This window comes from Vulpes lagopus, chromosome 3 (genome assembly GCF_018345385.1).
Source record: "Vulpes lagopus strain Blue_001 chromosome 3, ASM1834538v1, whole genome shotgun sequence".
NCBI lineage: Eukaryota > Metazoa > Chordata > Mammalia > Carnivora > Canidae > Vulpes > Vulpes lagopus.
The window spans coordinates 28,726,473-28,747,205 of record NC_054826.1 but is presented as its reverse complement, the minus strand read 5'-3'; the positions used below and the strand labels follow the sequence as shown (position 1 = coordinate 28,747,205).

Sequence of the window (20,733 nt, the reverse complement as noted above, 5' to 3'; positions counted from 1 at the left end):
TCATTTGAGTGTCCCTGATATTTTTACTTGACAGCAGATACGGAAGGGCAGACTGGAGAGCCTTCAAGTGCAAAAATCAGGATAAAGATTTAAAGAATGTCACTTGGAGTTCTAGCCCTACCTCCTAGAGCCTGAGTGTCATAGGAAATGGGTAAAGGACTGACTGACCACAAATGACCCCACCCTATGGTACCTGCAACATTCTGTGGACATTAGAAATCCATGTTCCTATCACTATCACTTAAAGTGAGCTGAAAGTAAGTCTGCTGCTGAACTTCCCCTTGCTTACTGTGTATCAGCTCTCTAATTTGAAAACAATTCAACTGCAGGATTCTAGTAGCCAAATTGGCCCAGTTCTGGAGCACATAAGGAATTATAGCAGAATTTGGGTGTTGTCTATAGCTTTTGTCCACCTTTATGCAGGCAGGGAGATTCTATTGATTTTTCGGTCTGTTTATGTTGTACCGGGGTTGTCAGTAATGCCCAATATGAATCCAATTGGCACAAGTGTGATCAGATGATTGAGTCTTATCTCTTTGTCCTGTACCACCTACCAATACTTCAGTGCTGTCGTCTTTGCCCCAAAGTCTGGGAGTAGGATGCTAGAACGGTTTGGATTGGCTCATTCATGTGTGCTTTCATTTCTTCACAAGTGAAGGTAAAGACATTTAACAAAACCTTTACAACCGCACAGATTTCTGTCTCCCTCCACCCCCGTTTCCCACCCTCTGTGAAGTTATGAGGACACCCTCTATTTCCCCCTTCCCTTCCACTTCTTCCCTCCCCATATCCCCTATAATCATGCAGACAATAAAGGCTGGTCTTTTGGGTGCTCTGGAGAGTGGGGGCTACTTCCAGTCTTCGGGCATCTTCTTGTGAAAAAAAGTGTTTTCAATACAATCTTGTGTTTCCTTCAGAATGAAATCTTCATCCTTTTTCTAGGTCTTCTTCATTTCCCATTCCTGAAGTCCAGAAAGACAAGACAAATCAGGTTGCTGAATATTCTAGTGTGATTTGCAGGATAAAAAACATTCTGCTGGACCTAATTACATAAAGATCTCCACTGGCCAGATTAGAACAGCCATGGGTCCTAATCTCATTCTCCTTTGGTAGCCATGGGCAAGTCATTTTTCCACTCTGGGCCTCATTTTTATGGGGGCTCAAATATCTTTCTCAGAGAAGGAAGCTGAGGCCAGTCTATGCTTGGCTCTAATGCTGGGATGGGGTCAGGTAGGAGGCTGACAGAAGTCAAAGCAGTTTGGTAAGGAAGGGTGAAGGTATGCAGCCCACCCTTGGAGCCATGTAGGACTTCATCTGGGAGGGACACTGAAGTCCTGGCCAGTAGTGAATGGCTTTTTGCCCACAAATGATGCCTAGGGTTTTCAGCCAGCTCTGGAGGTGATAGTGTGAATGAGAGTGAAATGGGATGGTTCAAGCATTCTTGCTGGGAGGGTTCCCCACTCCCAACCTGCTTTTCTAGTCTTTGCCATCTAAACTGCAGCTGCTCAGGGCAGTAACATAGGAGTCATCTTTGATTCCTTTCTTTTCCTCATCCTCCACATCCCCATCAGCCAATCCTTTGCCTCTACCTCCAAAGCCAGCCACTTCAAATCACCTCCACCACACCTTTCTCACGTCTCATCTAGAGTGACTCCAAACTGGTCTCCCTTGTCCCCTTATCAGTTCTCAACATTGTTCCAAATTGGGCAAGGGGAAGAGTGAAGGAAGAGGGAGGGAAAGAATCTTGAATAGGCTCCTTGTTCAGTGTGGAACCCAGTGCAGGGCTCAATCTCATGACCCTGAGATTGTGACCCTGAGGTCACAACCTGAGCCAAAATTAAGAGTCGGATGCTTAACCCACTGGGCCACCCAGGCACCCCCGGAATGGTCTTAAAAATGTAATTCATATCCACAAATTTTTTGCTCAAAATATGCCAATGACTTTCCATTATGTTAGAACAAAATTCACGGTTCTTCCTGTGGCCTACAAGGATTAAAGAGAAGCACGCTGGCCTATAGGCCATATCTGGCCCACTGCATATTTTTGTAACATCCATCAACTGAGAATGGTTTTCACATTTCTAAATGTTTGAAAACAAATGAATAATTTTTCTTGACATGTAAAAATTTTATGAAATTCACATCTTGGCATCCATAAATAAAGTTTTATTGGAACACAGTCATGTTCATCATTTGTAAGTTGTCTATGGCTACTTTCCTACTATGTTGGCAGATCTGAGTCATTTTGAAAGAAACTGTGGTGCACAAATTCTATATATGCCTTTACAGACCAAGTCTGCTGATTTCTAGTCTAGATGATCTAGCCTCTGGCTGGTTATTTCTCTAATCTCATGTCCTAATGCTCAGGTGTTTGTTTTTCAAGTCAACAATTTCTTATCCCCAATTCTGAAATCCAGAAAGCCCTGAAACCAAAATATTTCTCAAGTGTTTTGGTACAAACTCCATTGGTGGCAAAACTTGACCTGAACTGATTGATGTGAGGCTGTTTATGATCTATATATTCCACATGGTGTGAATATTCATGTGCCTTGTCGTAGAATTCTTAACATGGTTGGTTTCAGGGTACTTCTAAGAACTCGTTGGGGTTTTTCATCATATACAGTATATGTACCGTATTACCTTTCTAAAATCCCAAAAGTTCTGGAAGACAGCTGGCCCCAGGATTAGACTGTGGGCCAGGATCATGGAGTGAGCCCAGGATTTAGAATTGGAAGAGGCGCATTTGTATCCCAGTGCTTGACACCCTGCATAATCTTGGGCAGGTCCCATCATTCTCTGATCTTCAGTTTCCTCATCTATGAAACAGGGCCTTTCCTGTACCAAATCCACCGTAGGCTCAGGATCCAGAAAACTGAGTTAGAACTGTATGTTAAGAATGAGTAAATATGTTCTGAATGAGATTGAGGACCTTTTCTGACCAAACTTCGTGAGTTTTACTGTGTGGATGTGTTGGCAGTTCAATTCTCTGCCTTTCTCACCAGCTGGTTTTTGGGTTCTTGTTGAGGTTCCACAGAAAGGAGGCTGCCAGGTCTCTGAATTTTAATTCACTGAGCTATTGCTGTACCTTGGCTTTCTGTAGCACCCTTCCTTGGTTGGAGGTTACGATGGATGGGCTTCTCTTCCTCAGCTCAGAAGTACAGTTGACAGGGAGAGGCTGCTCTGCGGTATTGTTCTGGGGCTTATTTGCAGTTTCCTGTTGATGAGGAGAAATAGTTACAAAGGTGAGGTCTAATGCTGGCTTGCACTCCAAAAAATGCAAATTAGAAAGCATTGTGCATATATGCCAGCCCCAAACGGCAAGGGGAGGAAGACCCTTGAGGGTCTTGGAATAAAGGTAATGACGTCTAAAATTACCAAACCCTCTATGCACCAGGCTTTTGGTGGATTAGCTCATTTAGCTTTTCCAACCCTATAAAGTAGGTACTATTATTAGTCATCCTATTTTACAGATGAGGAAAATGGGAAGATCAAGACACTGCTCAGGGTCACACATCTGGTGAGTGGGAGAGCCGGAATTCAAACCCCACAGTACATTCTTAACCTCTCCCCTATATTCCTTCTCCTCTACAACGCCCTCAGCCCTTAACTTCCAGATAGCTGCTTAGTACATTACTGGATGTCGTTCCTTTAGTGTGGCATATTAACAGCTAAGCCTGCAGGGAATTTAGAGAAGACTTCTCTTTATTTCCAAAGGCCATCAGAAAGGATCACAAAGTGGGAAAAGCTCTCTGGAATGTGAATTTCAGGGCACACTGGTCGGAGGAAGCAGCTGGGATGAGTGAACAACTTCTAGCTCCTCCTCCAGCCCTCTGTGAGTTTGTCTCTGTCCTTTAAGCTCTTCATCTGTAAATGAGGTTGGAAAGCCCCTTGGAGAGGATGCCCTGGGGCAGAAGAAACAGCCTGGCTTCAGAGAAGCAGGGTGTGGTTTGACCAGGCAGCTTGGCTCCCGACTACAACAGTAAGAATACAGTTCCCAGTGACAACCCAAACGTATCAGACAAGTTATTTCATCTGAGTGTCCATGTCCTTGTCTGAAGGCAGGCATAACTTTTATTCTTTAAATAAACATTTATTGCACTCCTATTTTTCAGACTCTGTTAAAGGGCTAACTAAGGCTGTAATGGTAAGTCAAAACCCAATTTTTAATAAAAATACAACCCAGTGGGCGAGACAGACATTAGACAAGTAAGGATACATACACACACACATATGTCCATATACACATGTATACACAAATTGTGCCTAAGTGCTATGAGAAAGAATAACCCATGGGACTCTTGGTTGTTTAGACCAGTGGTTCACAAATGGGAGCCCTTCCAGGGGACATTTGGCAATTTCTGGAGACATTTCTAGTTGTCAACTGGGTATGGAGTTATTGGCATCTAGTAGGTAGAGGCTAGGAATGCTGCTAAACATCCTCCTACAGTACACAAGGCAGTCCCCTATAAAAAGAATTATTGGCCCCAAATGTCAGTAGTGCTGAGGTTGAGACTCTCAGATGGAGACAGAGGTCAGCTAGGTTTTCCTTGAGGAGGTCTCATTCCGGGTAGAGTATCTACCTTGTGGGGTTGCATGGAGCATTGGATGCAAAGGCCGGCGGACAGCCTGATACACCCGGGACTCTAAGATGGGAGACGCGTGTACTGGGGCTAATGCTGGGATCTGGAGTCAGACTTCCTGGATTGCAAATCCTGTCTCCCACTTAACTGAGTAAATTTGAGTAAGTCATTTAACATGTCTGACCTCTGTTTCCTTAGTTCATCTAGTAGCTTGAATACACCTAGCACTATCTCCCACCATTGCCATGAAGATCATATGAGATAATAGAGGTTAAAATGCTATACGGACCTATGGTGGTTGTTCAAACATGTTATTCTTACTCAACATATCGTAGTTAAAATTATCAGTAACTTGAAGGCTACTTCGGGTTCAGGATAAAAAGTCAAATGGTAGGGCTGCAGAGGAGACAACATAGGCCAGAGAGTCCCCTTCCCAGTGGTGCCCTGTCCTCTTTGGGAGACTCTCTTTCAGTATGTTCCCTCTCCTCTCTGGGTGTCTGTTTGGTCATCTGTAAATGAGCATAACTCCTACCCTCAAAGGATGATCATGAAGCTTGATAGCAAGTGAAGGGATTAAGAAGCAGGTGCCCCTGGCACAGAAGGGCATGGACTCACCCCACTCTTGTTCTTGCTGCTCACGGAGAGCCCCAGGGCCGGGCCCCCAGCCAGGGACTGCTGCAAGCGCTCCTTCACAGCCACCAGCCGCAGCTCCAGGTCAATCCGGCGCTCCTCCTTGGCCCGACACTGAGCTTCCAGGGAGGCCACAGCTTCCTCCAGAACCTTTAACTTGGCTCCTGTATCCAGAGACATCGATGAGAAACAGCCGAGCCTGGCCTGAAGCATCAGGGGGTTTGGCAGGACCTCAGGTTCTAGTCTGTCCTTTCCGGAGGGCTTTTCCAGCCCTTTGTCAGGATTAAGAGTTGGACTTTGGATCTAAAGTTCCAGCTTCATGCTGGGTTGTATGGTTTTTACCAGCCCTGGACTCATTTCCCTACCTTCTGGATATAGAATCCTGATTTTCCCCAGGGAAACCACCTTTCTCCTCCCCTTCCCTATAATTTGGATGGAATTGACCTCAATTTTTGTTCAAGGGGTTGGCACATAATTTAAACCTGGCCCATAATCATATCTCCATTTTCACAGTGGTTGGTTTAGAGTTGGTCCAATCAGAGTGAATTCTGAGGCTTTTGTAGAGTCCACTGGGAAGAGAAGTTTTCTGTGCTGGAGCAGCTGAGAGGACTAGGTGAGGACCAGGGCTGTGCAGCCATTATAACACCATGAAGGGCACAGAATGAAACCAACATAGAGGAAGGCAGTAGCCAGAATTAGAGAAGTATACTTTGTGATGACATCATTTAAATCCCTGGACCTTGCTACACCTGATCACTCAGCTTTCCAATTATTTTTTTTTCCTCTTAAGTTAGCTCTAAGCTTAATATGGGACTTGAACTTATGATCCTGGTCAAGAGTCATATGCTCTACCAATTGAGCAAGCCAGGCACCCCTACATGTTTCTTTACATTTCTTTAAAAATTTTTTTGAATTTTTAAAAAAGATGTATTTATTTTAGAGAGAGTGAGCACAAGGGGAGGGGCAAGGGAGAGAAGCAGACTCCCCACTGTGTGTGCAAAACGCAATGCTGGGCTTAATCTAATGACCCTGAAATCACAACCTAAACCAAGGTCAAGGGTCCAACACTGAACCAGCTGAGTCACCCAGGCATGCTTCCTTTCATTTCTAAGCCAGCTTGACTTTGGTTTCTCTTACTTGTAACTGAGTTATAATATATGGCTTTACATTAACCATGGGTTCCTACTGGGATTTTGCTGCTTACTCAGTCAACTAATAAACCTGTATTAGCATATTTTCTATGCCAAGAGCTGTGTTGGGTCTTAATCAGTTTTAAAAGTTTCTTTCTTTCTTTCTTTTTCTTTCTTTCCTTCTTTCTTTCATTCATTCATTCATTCATTCATCTATTCAGTAAATACTTATTGAGTACTTAGTGCTTACTATGTACCAGGTGCTGGTCTGGGTCCTTGAGATTTATAAGTGAAAAAAAAACAGGCAAAGATCCTTGCCCTTATGGTTCTCATGTTGTGTGTGTGTGTGTGTGTGTGTGTGTGTGCGCGCGCGCGTATGAGAAAGAAATAACAATAAATAAAAATGATAAACATTATAAATAATCAAATGTTACAAAGTGATGTGCTATAGAAAGAAACTGAGCAGGATAAAAGACAAGGCCTCTGTTCCCTCAAGCATGTGTGCACAGCTCAGGCTGAAAATATGCCAAGCTACAGCTGTAGAGAGAGTTCAAAGGAAACAGCAGAAAATGGGGGGCAGAGAGCCCAGAGCAGGCTGGGCCTGCAGGGGGTCATGCCTCTGGATTTCTGAAGAGGATCCTGGGACTATCTCCATTATTCCTAGCACCAGGACCAGTGTCTTACACAGTTGGGTACTGAGCACTTCTGTGAATGAGTGACTTAATGTGAGGTTCAAAATGATACCTCTTATTTCCTTGATTCTAAGGCACACTCTATTTCCCACATTTTAACTTTTCTAAAATCAGCTTGAATTTTACTACGTTAAGTGTACACATTTTTGTGATGCTTTTTCATCCCCTTACCTAAAAGCAGTTATTGAATTGATGGCACTTTTATTAGGAAGGAGGATGATGGTGATGTTAAAGAAGAAGAGGAGGAGAAGCGCACCTGTTCTGGATAACCAGGTGACCTCTGCCATGGGAGGTGTCAAGGCTGGGCCTGCCCCCTGCTGCCCCCCCCCCAGGACACACCCACGTAGTACCTGGGTTGTTCCGAATGGCTTCCTTCAGCTCTCTCTTCTCCTGCCTTAGGGCCATCAGTTCCGTCCGGATTGTCTCCTTCTCTTTTTCCAGCCTTTCTTTTTCAACCAGGTACCTTCGGGCATCTTCCTCAGCTCGGTTCTTACCGTACTTGTACTGATTGGCGCCTGCAGAGATACAAGGCAGGCAAAGGCCCCCCCCTTTCTGACCTCTTAAGAGTACTTGGGTGGTCTTAGCATCTTTCTCAGCCTCAACTTCTCCATCTATAAAATGGGAATATTTAGATCTATGGCGTGTGACTCCCTCAAGAAAACAGGAGCATAAAGGAGGCAGCAGAGCACAGGGGCTAGGAACAAGGGCTTTGGAATGATGCAGACCAAGGCTTGTGTTCTCTTTTGCCCTTTACTAGTTGTGTGATATCAGGCAGGAGTGAATAGATGTGTTTCTGTGCTTCCCTCTAGGGCTTAGTTTCCTCATTTGTAAATATGGACATTGATCAAATTTACCTCTTAGCATTGTGGTAAGTTTTAAATTCATGGAAAATACTTGGTACAGTATCTAGTGGAAGTGCTTAGTAAACGTCAGATAATGATATAAGTAAATTTTGTGGTGTATAGCACACTTTAATTTTTTTTTAAAGATTTATTTATCTGAGACAGAGAGCAAGCAAGCAAGCACACAGAGGGAGAGGGAGAAAGAGAAGTAGATGCCCTCTTGGGCAGGGAGCCCTACCTGCGGCTCAATCCCAGGACTCCAAGATCATGACATGAGTCAAAGGCAGATGCTTAACTGACTGAGCCACCCAGGCACCCCACCCCCATACTTTAGTTTTAAAAGGGCATTTTGCAGTCAACTCTCAGGTATATATAAGACAAGTAGACAGGGACATCCAACCCAGAGCCACAGAGAATCAAGACCTTGGACTAAAGTCAGGCATTGCCTGTTTTATTCCTGGAAAATGGGTGGGGGGAGAGAGAGGGGCCCAGGAATCTGTTGCAGGCTCTACATTATGGTGGACAGTAACAATAATTGGCAAAAATTGAGCATTTACTATACACTAGGCCATTTACATTGATTTCCATTTAATCTTCATAAATACTATTATTAGCTCTATTTTGTTGTTGGGAGAACAGAGGCACAGGGAGGTTGGTCTCACAGCTAATGAAGGTAGAGCCCAGTTTGAGCCCATATGTGTCTGACTCCAGGCTCTGTGCCATGCATTACTGTTCTCGCTGGGGCAATGCCACAGTCTGATGTCTCAGGGAAATTTTTATTTACTTATTTTAGTTTCAGACATTCACTCAACAGCCCTTTTAAGTTGGTTGGTAGGGTGTGGAGTTTGGGGTGATTCCCTTGGCTTACTGATAATTGGGGGTTTGTCTCTATAGCTCTTGTAGAGATCACAGTGGCTACCCGGTGACACATGAACAACCAGTTCTTGTCACAACAACACTGTAGTTCAAGCCTGATCATAAATAAAGCATGGAGGGAAGAGAAGGGGACTTATACTTCCCCCAATGTCCCAGATACACAATGGTATCCTAGGGGGATTTTTCTCGAAGACTTTTGGATTTTATAGGCTGGCAAACTGAAAATAAAACGGTAGACCAGAAAAGTGTTGTCAATGTTATATTGTAGCCAATAAGGACCTTAAAAACCCCAAACACCGGGCAGCCTAGGTTGTTTAGTGGTGCCTTCAGCCCAGGGCCTGATCCTGGAGATCTGGGATCGAGTCCCACGTCGGGCTTCTTGCATGGAGCCTACTTCTCCCTCTGCCTGTGTCTCTGCCTCTCTCTCTATGTCTCTCATGAATAAATAAATAAAATCTTTGAAAAAAAAAAACCCAAACACCATTTGTTATCCTCAGTATTTTATAAAATACATAGTACCTCAACACCTCCAGAGTTGGAAGGACACAAATAGAGAATAAAATGAAATAGATTTAGCAACCTTTCAAGAGACCCCAAGCCAGAACTACTAATAATTAATTTGCTCCGGGATTCCTGACCCACAGAAACTGTGACTTAACACATCTTTACTTTTTGAGCTACTACATTTTGAGTAATTCATTACAGAGTCATCAGCAACTAAAACATGATCTTGGGCAAGACACTTCAATGTTCTTCGGTGCTTTCATCTGAGACACACTGTTGGGCTAGATCTGTGGTTTCCAACTGCCCTGCAAAGAGCCCTGTGATTTCACAGTGACTGCTGACAGGCTAATGCAGGGGACCAGTGGATCTCCTAGCTCCAGCCAGAGCAGCATCGCTTTTATATTTCTTATAAACTATACTTCAATATAACATTTAATTTGAAGAAAGAATCTGTGTTTTGTTATTTTTGTTGTGGTGGTTTTGAATGTTTTCTGATTTCTTTAATCTTACATGCTTATTTCAGTTTGTTTTTCCATTTTATTTTTATTTTTTAATTCTTTTTTTAGACAGAGCAGATGAGAGAGTGAGCATGAGCGTAGTTGGGAGGGGCAGAGAGAGAGAGAGAGGGAATCCTTAAACAGGCTTCACACTCAGCACAGAGCCCAACGCGGGGGCTTGATCTCATGATCCTGGGATCATGACCTGACCTGAAATCAAGAGTCAGACGCTTAACCGACCGAGCCACCCAGGTGCCCCTACTTTTCCATTTGAAAATGGGCATCCCGTAAAGGCCTGTATTTCCAGTGCTGACAAAAGTAGTATAAGGAATGTTCTACAACAACCCCCTGACTGTTCAGTGGGAAAACTCAGACCCAGGGAGGGGAAGGGCCCTTTTCAAAGTTACTGAGCAATTTAAGGGTCAAGTGGGGGAACGGAATACAGGTCTCCTGACCCCCAGAAGACACATTAATGAAGTAGGGATCTAATAAAGAAAAGTATTTTAAACATAAATCTTCAAAAAGCAAGGAACTGAACTTGACTTTGTTCAGGGGCAGGGGGAAGAACTGTAAAGCAATAACTGGAAGATTCTTGGAATATGCTGTCCTACTGGAAGCTGGCTGGCTCATGAATCACATCGGAGCAGAGATTAGTGTTGGAAATCAAACAGAATTTACCAGAGTCCGGCCTGCTTAGCCTTTATTGTGCAGTGTGGAAATCAGGCAATTCACTGAGCTCCCATGGGGTGCTAGGGAGAGCTCAGGCTGGGACACAGGAGTGAGCCATGCCTTTCATGGCAGCTGCCTCAAGGGTATTTGGAGGGCTTCATTTCTCCATGTACTACCGCAGATCAGAAATTATAAATATTTTTAGCCTTTGGAACAGACACAATGTGAGGATGAATCTTATATGTGAACATATGTGTATACATATATATGCCACACTGCAGCATAAAAACATATTTGGCCTTCTTTAGTGTTAAAATTTTTGAAAATCAGTCGCTACTATTAAAAAGTAAGTAGGTTTCATATATAAATCTTCATATAAGGTTTCTGGTGTCAAATAACCTGCAAACCTGGGCCGGCCCTGCTGCATGGGAGCCATGGGCTGGAGCTGCGTAGTGGCTGGCCCTATAAGTGGAGCCTGAGCATGCCTGGTTCCTACAGTCTTCCCCCACAATCCCATTCCCTTTTTTTTTTTCCCTCTGAGGCCACATGCTAGCTGCCCCTTACCCCTGGCTCATACTGTCCTTTTTCTTATGGTAGAGTATTTTCTTACATCTCCCTTCACTCATTAATTTATTTGCCCGATGCCTGGAGAAATCAGATCTGAGATCCCCTACCCCGTGGGTCGTTTCTTTCCCTCCCTCGCTCCCATCCAGAACTCACTGGAGGCATGGCGCTTGACTTTGACCTGTGGATCCACTCGATGGGACTTCTCACTGCAGGAGGAGGCATGGCGTTTCACCTGGGCCCCAGCAGGTCGCTTGGGCTCCTCATCCTGTGGAAAATGGAGAAAGAAGGTAAGCTCAGGTAGGCTCAGAGCCCTCCGTGCAGGGGTGTATTTGGTCCAAGCGTGGTTGGTGAGCATTGCAGGACCTCTGATATCTTGGCCTTACATTTTTAAACTGGGGCCACACTCAACAATTTACAGACTACTACTAGCGTATATCCTTTGATCCTCATACCTTCCTGTCATGGGCCGCAGAAGGAACTCCTAAACTGGAATATCTGTTGAGAGGAGAATTTGGAAGTCTCGAGGGCTGTGGGTGACCATATTTGATATATCATAGATATTTCTGTCTTCAAATCATTTGGAAGTATCCTCCAAAATTTCTGAAATTGCTAAATATAAGCATTCCCAGTTAAGATAAAAAGTCGTGGATGATGTCAGCCAATGGTGGAAGTTACATAATAAAATGGCTATCTATTTTTTAAAATTTTATTTATTTGAGAGAGAGGGAAGGAGAGGGAGAAGCAGACTCTTTACTGAGCAGGGAGCCCAACGAGGGGCTTGATCCTAGGACCTGAGATCATAACCTGAGCCAAAGGCAGATGCTTAACTGACTGAGCCACCCAGGTGCCCCTGTGCCACCCAGGCACTTTACGTTTGTGCATGAAGAGTGCACTTAGAATCCGCTCAGAGCTCAGGGAACCATGAATGGAATATGATTATAATATAATAATGATATTGATAGCAATAGTACTATTTACTGCATGTGAAACATTCCAATGTTTAGGCGCTGCTAAGCTCTTTCCATATAGTATTTCTTTTATTTTTTATTTTTATTTTTTTCCATATATTATTTCATTTAGTTCTTGCAATGATCCAATTGAGTAGGTTTTATAGTATTCATCTGAAGCCAAAGTGAGGACCAGAGAAGTGAAGCCCAAGCTAACCCAGATTCAGCCCTGAGTCCAAAATTCATGCTGTTAGGTACTAAGTTGTCTTGCAGCTAATCTCTGCAACTGAGAAAGATCTCGAGCTACATCCACTGGTTCATCTGAATCTGAAGAAAAACCATATAAGCAGAGGAAGGATGGGAGTCTAGAGATGAGAGTCTAGAAAAGGGAGTCTTAGAGGGTATCAAGCTGCCGAGGAGAGCAGACATGTCTGCACGCCAGGACCCCTGCCTTGGACAGTGCTGGATGACACTGAGCTCTCACCTCTAAGACTCCCTTTTCTAGACTCTGAGGTATGGGAAAAATGGAGTAGTGACAGAGAATAAGAGGTAATCCATGGCCTTTGCCACAGGGACCGCACCTGTATCTTTTCATAAGGAACATCATCGTAGACACGGGGCTCAGGCCACTGATCCTGGCAGGATCTTGCATATCTAGAAAATAGAAGGCGTCACGACGATGGCAATGATGAAGACATTTTGTGGCTTAGAGTGCTTTTCTATCCACTCTCATTTGATTCTGTGATGGATATTAGAAGGTTAGTAACAGCAACCAAGCTAGGCAGTGCTGGGCCATTGCTGTGTTAATGGTCTCAGAGGTGGTGACCCATGTGATTCTCACAAGCAAACTGAGAGGTGAGTAATTCATCCCCTCCATTCTCTAAGTGAACACAGAGGATCCAAGAGGCAAGCAACCACCCCAAGCCGCTGGCCGGCTCTTCCAATGCATGTAGCAGCCCTGATGGCCAGGGGTGCGAGAACCTGAGGTTCCGTGGCCTAAAAGCTGAGCCCAGGTCACCATGCAGAAGGGTTTCTGCTCTTCTGCTCATTGCATCCACAGCTTCCCCCGACCCGAGGGCTACCTCCCTTAGCCAACTCGCTCCTGCCTACTGCAGGAGGAAGGCACCCACCCTGACTTCCCAAAGAAACAGAGTCCTCCCCAGATCTTCCTCCCTTCCTTCCCAGTGCCCATGCCAGACTCAGAGGTTCTGGGAGGCTGCAGGGGGGCTGTGGGGTGCAGGCCCCTTACAGGAAGGAGTTGCGCCCCGCACTGACAATGCTGGTCAAGGTCTCCACGTCCACGTAGTCATAGTGCAGCGCCTCGGGAGTGACTCTGGAGCCCATCTCCACCAGCAACAGCCCAAGCCAGCGGCCCATGTCCTCTGAGCAGTTTGCCTGAGGGAGAGGAGGCAACAGGCTGATGAGTTCACTTTGGTTCGTTAGGGGCTCAGGCTACCTGTTCACTTTCACCGAACCCATATTTGTGCACAGTACCTGCTATGTACCCAATACTTAGGGATCCAAGAGGAACAGGACTGCAACACACATCCAGAACTCCACGTGGCTTCCACCTTTTTTTTTTTTCCACCTTTTCTTTATCCAGGTTTCAGTCCTAATGCCTCCTCCTTGGGGAAGCCCTCCCTGACCATCTCTAAGATGATACACACACTCACTATCCTTAGAACCTTTGTGATCAGTTAGATGTGAAAACAGCATTTGGGTGTTCCCTGAAAAAAATTTTTTTTTTTTACATATTTACTTATTACTGGAGGGGACTATTTCTCATGCAATCAAAAAATCAAAAAAACATTTTTCTTATAACTGCCAATTATTTGTAGAACTGCAAGCAGGAAAACTGCCAACAAGTTACTGGTTAACTAAACCCACAGCTCTGCTAGTTCTCATTTAAAGAGCATTCTTATAATATCAACTGAACACACAAATGCTAAACTTGACCAAAGGATGAACACATCTTGCTGGAAAGTTCTGTGTCTAATTTAAGAAAAGTAAGAGACCTATCCCAACCTAAAAAAAAAAAAAAAAAAAAAGAGTGACAGAGACAATATTTCTCGAGATTTAAGTAGTGGGTGAGGCAGTGGGCACTCGGCAAAGCAAACAAGATCAAGAGGCTTGGTTTTCGTTCTTGGATCAGACCAACAGGCCACTGACCCCTTTGCAGTCTTGGACAAGGCACCTGGCGACCCTGGTCTCAGTTTCCTTGTTTGTAATGTTCTCTTACTTTTCCTCCAGTGTTTGCATTTTCAATTCTAAAAAGCCATACAAATGACATGTAGAAGAGAGATTCCACCCATAGTGCAGGACCTCCGGGAGGAGGGTGAGTGCCACAGGGTAGGAACGACCATGAAAAAACATTCTCATTCAGCCATTTGTTCAATAAATAGTAACTGAGCCCTCAGTATGTGCTGGGCATCATGCTGGGTTCTGGAGAAACCAAAAGTATGCAGAACAGGCACGGTTCCTGGCTTCATGAAGCCTGAAGATTTCAACTCAGTGTGGAGAACACCTTTCTAAAAATGTAGCTGCTGGAGGGAGGGGCAGGCTGCCTTGAAGGGCAGTGGTTTACCTGAGGTGGCCGGACACTGGTGAGAAGCTTTTAGAGGGGATTCCAGAATCAGATTCGGGATAGATCAGACGAGATGCCTCTCAGGCTTGGGATTTTAATATAGGGGAGAATAAACAAAACTTGGTTCTAGGGTCGCCAGATTTAGCAAATAAAAATGCAGAATGCCCTGTTAAATTCGACTTTCAGATAAACAACGAATACTTCTTCAGTCTAGGTATATCCCAAATAGTGCTCAGGATATCCTTACATTAAAATCATTGTTGGGACGCCTGGGTGGCTCAGTGGTTGAGCGTCTGCCTTTGGCTCAGGTCATGATCCTGGGGTCTCGGGATCGAGTCCCGCATCACTCTCCCCACAGGGAGCCTGCTTCTCCCTCTGCCTGTGTCTCTGCCTCTCTCTTTGTGTCTCTCATGAATAAACAAATAAAATCTTTAAAACAAAACAAAACATTGCTGTTTATCTGAAATTCAAATTTAAGGGGGTGCCCTGTATTTTAATTGCCAGGCCTTTGTGGTCACGTGGCAGCAGGTGGGCTTACTTTTTCCTTGGGCTGTGGAATGTCAGCAGCAAGGCCCCCAAGACAAAAGCCCATATCCAAGCCCAAACTCCTCTCAGCTGCCACCACCAAGAACCACCTGGATTCTCTCCTCTCACCTCCAGGATGGCAACCTCCTGCCTGTTGCGCAGGATCCTGAAGGCAAATGGATGTCTGGGCCCAAAGCCCGGGGCCACCTCACAGCCACGGAGAGCAATGGCATTCACATGGGTCCGCAGGTCCGTGTGATCCTTGTGGAAATACAGAGTGTTGCATTTCAGGCGGCACCAGCGCTCCTTCCAGCCTTGGTTCACCAGCACGTTCAGATAGCCTGGGAGGGGGGAGACGGGCGGTATGACCTCCCGACAGCCGACAGCCGGTCCTGGGGAAGCCCCAGGTGGGAGCTGTGGGTCTGCATGGGTCTGTCTACACCCCGGGGGCAAAGCACCCGGACAACCCTCATTCTCTAGCTGGAAAAAGGCCTTGTGGGTCCCAGATCAGCTCACTCTCTGGGCCATCCTGTGACCTTTGGCCCCCTCTGCTCCCTGAATTTAATTTCCCTGTCTGAAATGAGGACAGATAATCACATTCTTGTACTGCTACACAGCCCTCTTACCAAACCCAGCTCGGTGAAAAGGGCCAGGGAACACCCATAGGTGAAAAAGGACAACCATCCCTTTTGCCTTTCCTCCTCCCCAAATACCAGAACCATTGAGACAGAAAATAATGGGTGATGCTGACACCTGGTGGCAGCAGGTGAGAATAAAAGTATCTACCCAAGAGAAAGTTCTAAAATGAGCAAGGCACAGGCTGATGACCAACGGGTTTAGAAATCACTTTTTTTTTTTAAATCACTCTTAACATGTTAGACTCAAATGATTTTTTCTCCCATAACATGCCCTGATTCACTGGTTACAAAATAATTCTTTATAGCCATGTGATTTTATAACGTTTTTTTGAGGTTTAATGGAGTATTACTGCATATCCAAAATACAGAATTTTCTTTTGGATTCCAGGATACATACAGGACACTGCGTTAACAAGAACAGAATAAAATGTCTTCCCTTCCAAACCGTGTTGAACTCACACTGAGGGCATTTATAACCACGTTTAACTCACACTGAATGCCTTTTTAAGTACTTAAATATTTTTGTCCAAGAAATTGCTTTGTAAGACTGAGTTGTAACTTAACACATCTGGCATGTTATGGGCTGAGAGGAAATAAGATAATCTCCTCCCATCCTAGAGGAAACTGAGGTCCACAGACGGGCAGTGATGGGAGCTGAGGTCACAGGGAAACAGAGATAGGGAGTCAGGTGGCTTTTCCTGAGTGTCAGGGCCTCACGGGAGAGAAGTGATGGAAAGGCGTGGATTGTTGACGGAGTGCGGGTTGGGTGCAATTCTCTCCTCTGCCCTGGAAGCAAGGGAGGGAGGCCTAGAGGGTTTTCTGGCTTAGCCCAGCACCCACAGCTGTAGGGTCTGATTATCCTCCTCCCCAGGACCCACCGCAGCACGGAACCTCCTCATCGGGGCAGGATGTTTGCAGGTCATCAGCCAGCGGCTTCTTCTTGGAGAAGCTGATGATGCGGGTGATCTTGCGGCCTGCGGCCCTGCTCATTGAACCCTTCAGCTCCGCCAAGCTGCTCTTCTTCCCTTTGCCTGTTGCCATGGAGATGGGTTACCCGAAGGGAGGGAGCCCCAAGTCCCAGATCCACCCACCCCAGCCTTCCCCACTGCCCTTTCAGCCTGCACACGGGGCCTGGCTGCCACTGCAGTGTGGACAGGCCGGGTGGCCTTCCCCAGATCCCCAGAGCAGTCAGGACCCGCTTCCCACCGTGTGCCGGTGCAAGGCCCCTTCCAGCTCTGGCATTCTCTGGCATGAGCCCCCAGAGGCTCCTACCGTGGTCGCAGGCCTCCCGGCGGCCTAGAGTAGAACAGCTGTCACCCATGCCCAGGCTGTCCGAGTCTGAGGTCTGCTTCTCCTGGGACAGTCTCTGGGGAGGGACACAGACAGCCCCGTGTCAGCAGGCACACTCAGAAGTCCCCTTTTGTTGGTTCAACCCTCCCAGCCTCTGCACATGATGATCACTTAACTGATATTTGTCAGCACCTCTCCTGTGCCTGACACTATACCAGGTATGAGGAGACATGCTGACTTAGGACAGTTGTGTCTTGGAATCTCTCGTCATCTTGGTGAGCCAGGCGACTCATTGTATATAACACATGGCAATAAATTCCTAGGATTGTCCACATTCAGTATGTGACAGGGTTTGGGAAGGTACTTAAGTGGGATATTAATGTAATACAACTCATTTAGGAAGTGACCTCCGGTGGTATTGTGGGGATAGACTATGAGCAAAAGAGCCACATGAGAGAGAGTCATTTTCGGCAAGGGGACACGTGGTAAAGGAGGAGCTAAGATGACAGGATGTAGGAAAAGGGTTGAGTAGGCATGTTCAAAATAGTTACGGCAGGACTTGGTGACCAGGAAACATGACTGCTGACAAGAGAGGGGTCGTTATGGTCCTGACTCAGTTAAGAGGGTGGTAAAGACATGCACACACGCCCCATGGCAGCAACTTTATTGCAGCCAACACAGTTTTACTCATATGCCACCCCTGGACCAATCGTTCATCTGTCCATCCGTTTGTTCATTCACTCATTCATACATGGTCAGTTAAGCGCCTACTAGGTGCTGTGGAGGTGGTGAGGGAGAGTCAGTCTTCCAAGAATTAGGATCTTGGAAGAAACTCTGTCCCTGGTACTACCTGTTAGTCAGGGGAATGTGGAAAATCCTTTCCTCTCCCCAAGGCTCAGTTTTCTCAGCTGAATCACACCCTTCTCCAGGGAGCTGGCCCAAGTGAAATCTCAAGGCCAACAGATGGTATCATCTTTAACACCTGGTTTGTGTGCTGTGAGACCTTTGGAAAGCTAAACGGTGCCAGCCAAACGTGGGACAGGATTAAAATGGCACCAACTCGCTTAAAAAGTAGAAGTACAGAGCTCTGAGGCCTCTCTAGCTTTCCTGCCAAGGACTCCTCAGACCGGGCTCAGGGATGCTTTGCTATAAGCACAGAACTTGGGGACCCAAAGAGATAGGAGAGACCTTGCGCTCCCCTCAATTTCCAAAGGCTGGAAACACGGCGACTGTCAGAATTGGGACAGATCTGTCAAAAGTATCAGAATCTCCCTTGTAAACTAGGAAACAAGCTATGGTTGGTTCTATCTGTCCTGCGGTGGTATACAGATGGTAAGTGTTTCATCAAGATAGAACGCAAATACAAAGCACACTCGGATCACGTTGGAATTGACTTGATGATGGCACTTCACCTACAGGATTCTATGGAGAGACACAGTTACCAACACCACTTGCTTCAAAAATACCAGCCTCAACATTCGAGCTACCCTTCTTCCTCGCTGTTCACCCTCAGCGCGAATGTGTTCTCTCAGAGAAGCTTCCCTGATGCCTGAGCCAAGAGCAGACCCCTGGCATACACTCCCAGGGTACGTGGTACTTTTCCCTCCCAGCGCTCACACACCTGGGCATTCGTGTCTGACTCCCCCCGGGGAGCACAGGGTGGCTGTGTGCTCCTGTTAGGATCGCACCTGCGTGCTCAGCACAGCGCCTGGTGCACGGTGCTCACTAACTACTCACCAAGCAGAGCTCAGTACCCCCCCACCCTTGAGAGATGGGGTGGCAAAGTCATCAAGAGCCAGGTGTCTGGGTATACATCCTTGCTCTGCTTCTTACTAACTGTGGGACTCCGGGCAAACCTCTCTGTGTCTCAGCTTCCTCATCTGAAAATGAAATTCATCAGAGAGTTGTCATAGAAATTAAACTAGGTAATAACATTGTAAAGCCTACGGGATGATGCCGGCCACACAATCATATTCTACACTAACCTTTATTATATCATGCAAGACGCATGTGTGTAGGCTTGAGGCTGAGTCTCTTTATCACCCACCAGCACCTGGCAAAGCCAAGGTGCTATAGCACATATTTTCCGACTGCCTGACCAACAACCAAGTGACCCATTGGGGCACGCTACTCTGAGTTTCCAATTTGCTTTAATGGCTCCATTAAACCGTGACCTCCTCCTGTCCTGGCAGCGTTAGTTACTCCCTCCTGGCTCATACTGCACCTTGGACATGAGTATTCATTCATTCATTCATGCATGCATGCATTCATTCGTTCAGTAGACATTTACTGAACACCTACTGTGGTGCCAGCTCCGAGCTGGGCACCCACGGCTTGTAGGACACCACGGTGGGTGCCTGGCTTCACCACCAGCAGGGCCCATGTTCAGTCCCCGCTGCCTGGCACAGGGGAGACCTTGAGACAGATGAGACAGATGTACCTTGTCTAGGTCCAGCTTGCAGAGGAGGACTGGGGACCTGGGCACATCTGCCCCCTCCGTCACCCCGGCAGCCTTGCTCACCTCTCGGATGACCTGTGGAGAGGGGGGACAGCTGTGAGCAGGTGGGCAGGGACACTGGGGAGGCAGAAGGAAGAATAGGGTCTGTGCACTCAGAGCCATCGAGCAATGGGGTTGGGATCACTGGGCAGAAGGGATGGGCTGATGTGGCCTCCTGCACATCAGGGTTTGAACAAGCTTTCTCCTGCATCTGCCCCTTGAATTGAAAACAGAAGAGGCTAGCGAACGAGAGGCATGGCTTCGAGACCTGACTCCATTGCTAATCCATAGCTGTGTGGCCTTGTGGAAGCCACTTTCTTCCCCTGGGCCTTCTTTCCCTGTCTGTAACATGGGGATAATACCATCTTCTGCTTACATCCTTGGGTTGTCTGAAGACCAGTGAGATTGTGGGTGTGAAGGGCCACGTGGCCCAGGATGCCCTGCACAAGCACGAGGGACTGGCTCCTGTGGCTGTGCGGACCCTCTGCAACAGCCTGCAGGCAGCCAGGGCCAACCCCTCCACTTAAGAGATGTAGACACTGAGGTTCCAGGACACCCACTCACACAGCAGAAGCATCCAGACCATGAAATAATGGCAGCCATCACTTGTTGCTCACCCATCTGTGATTTTACGTGGATTCTCCCGCCGTATCCCCACAGCAGCCTTGAAGTGTAGGGACAGCTGTGACCCCCATGTCACTGAATAGGATGATGAGGCGCCAAGAAGTGAAGCCATGGTTGTCTGCCCTTTACCTCTGGGCTAATGAGCTCCCAGTATTGAGGATCAAGACAGTCCCCAGTCCAGGCTTGATTCCAGCTTCCGTCTCCAGTTTAGGGCTCCCTCTTCTGACCCACCCGGCCTCTGGAGGGCAAAGGCTCCCCCAGCAGGCAGGTTCCTCACCTTCCTTCCCATCTCGAGATAGATAATGAGCAGCATGAAAGTTTTTGGGGGTAGGATTGGTTATCACAGGACAGAAGGGAGGGCAGGGAGGGACAGAGGTGTCTGGTTTTTTTGTTCCAATAGGAAGATCAGAGGAGGAGGGAGAAAGGTGTCAGAGTGGAAGCGGGACAGGGCACAGGGACACGGGCTGGCCTGTGGTAGGGACTGGGGATGGGACTCCACCCCCATCACACAGTGATCACTTATAGTGACTGAGTACTTACTGTCTGCAGGCACTATAGTAAATGCTCTCTAGAATCTTTACAAAAACCATTTTACAGAAGGGAAAATTGAGGCACAGATAGGCAACGTCATTTGCAGAAGA

At 46.5% G+C, this 20,733-nt stretch overlaps 1 protein-coding gene across 3 annotated transcripts in view; it reads right to left on the bottom strand.

The window, feature by feature from the left end:
* Window positions 1-723: 723 nt before the first annotated feature.
* Window positions 724-20,733, bottom strand: part of AFAP1L1 (actin filament associated protein 1 like 1) — a 58,201-nt gene continuing 38,191 nt past the window's right edge. For 2 of the 3 annotated variants that reach the window (XM_041748206.1, XM_041748205.1), the window contains exons 9-19: window positions 19,412-19,504; window positions 16,954-17,047; window positions 16,560-16,712; window positions 15,173-15,384; window positions 13,184-13,329; window positions 12,516-12,588; window positions 11,141-11,252; window positions 7,383-7,547; window positions 5,196-5,374; window positions 3,086-3,214; window positions 725-962 (exon numbers count right to left, since the gene is read on the bottom strand). In XM_041748206.1, the coding sequence (XP_041604140.1) occupies window positions 939-962; window positions 3,086-3,214; window positions 5,196-5,374; window positions 7,383-7,547; window positions 11,141-11,252; window positions 12,516-12,588; window positions 13,184-13,329; window positions 15,173-15,384; window positions 16,560-16,712; window positions 16,954-17,047; window positions 19,412-19,504 (1,380 nt within the window). In that variant the 3' untranslated portion in view covers window positions 725-938. Of the gene's footprint in view, window positions 963-3,085; window positions 3,215-5,195; window positions 5,375-7,382; window positions 7,548-11,140; window positions 11,253-12,515; window positions 12,589-13,183; window positions 13,330-15,172; window positions 15,385-16,559; window positions 16,713-16,953; window positions 17,048-19,411; window positions 19,505-20,733 lie in introns of all 3 variants that reach the window. The other variant, XM_041748207.1, reaches the window with a different exon arrangement.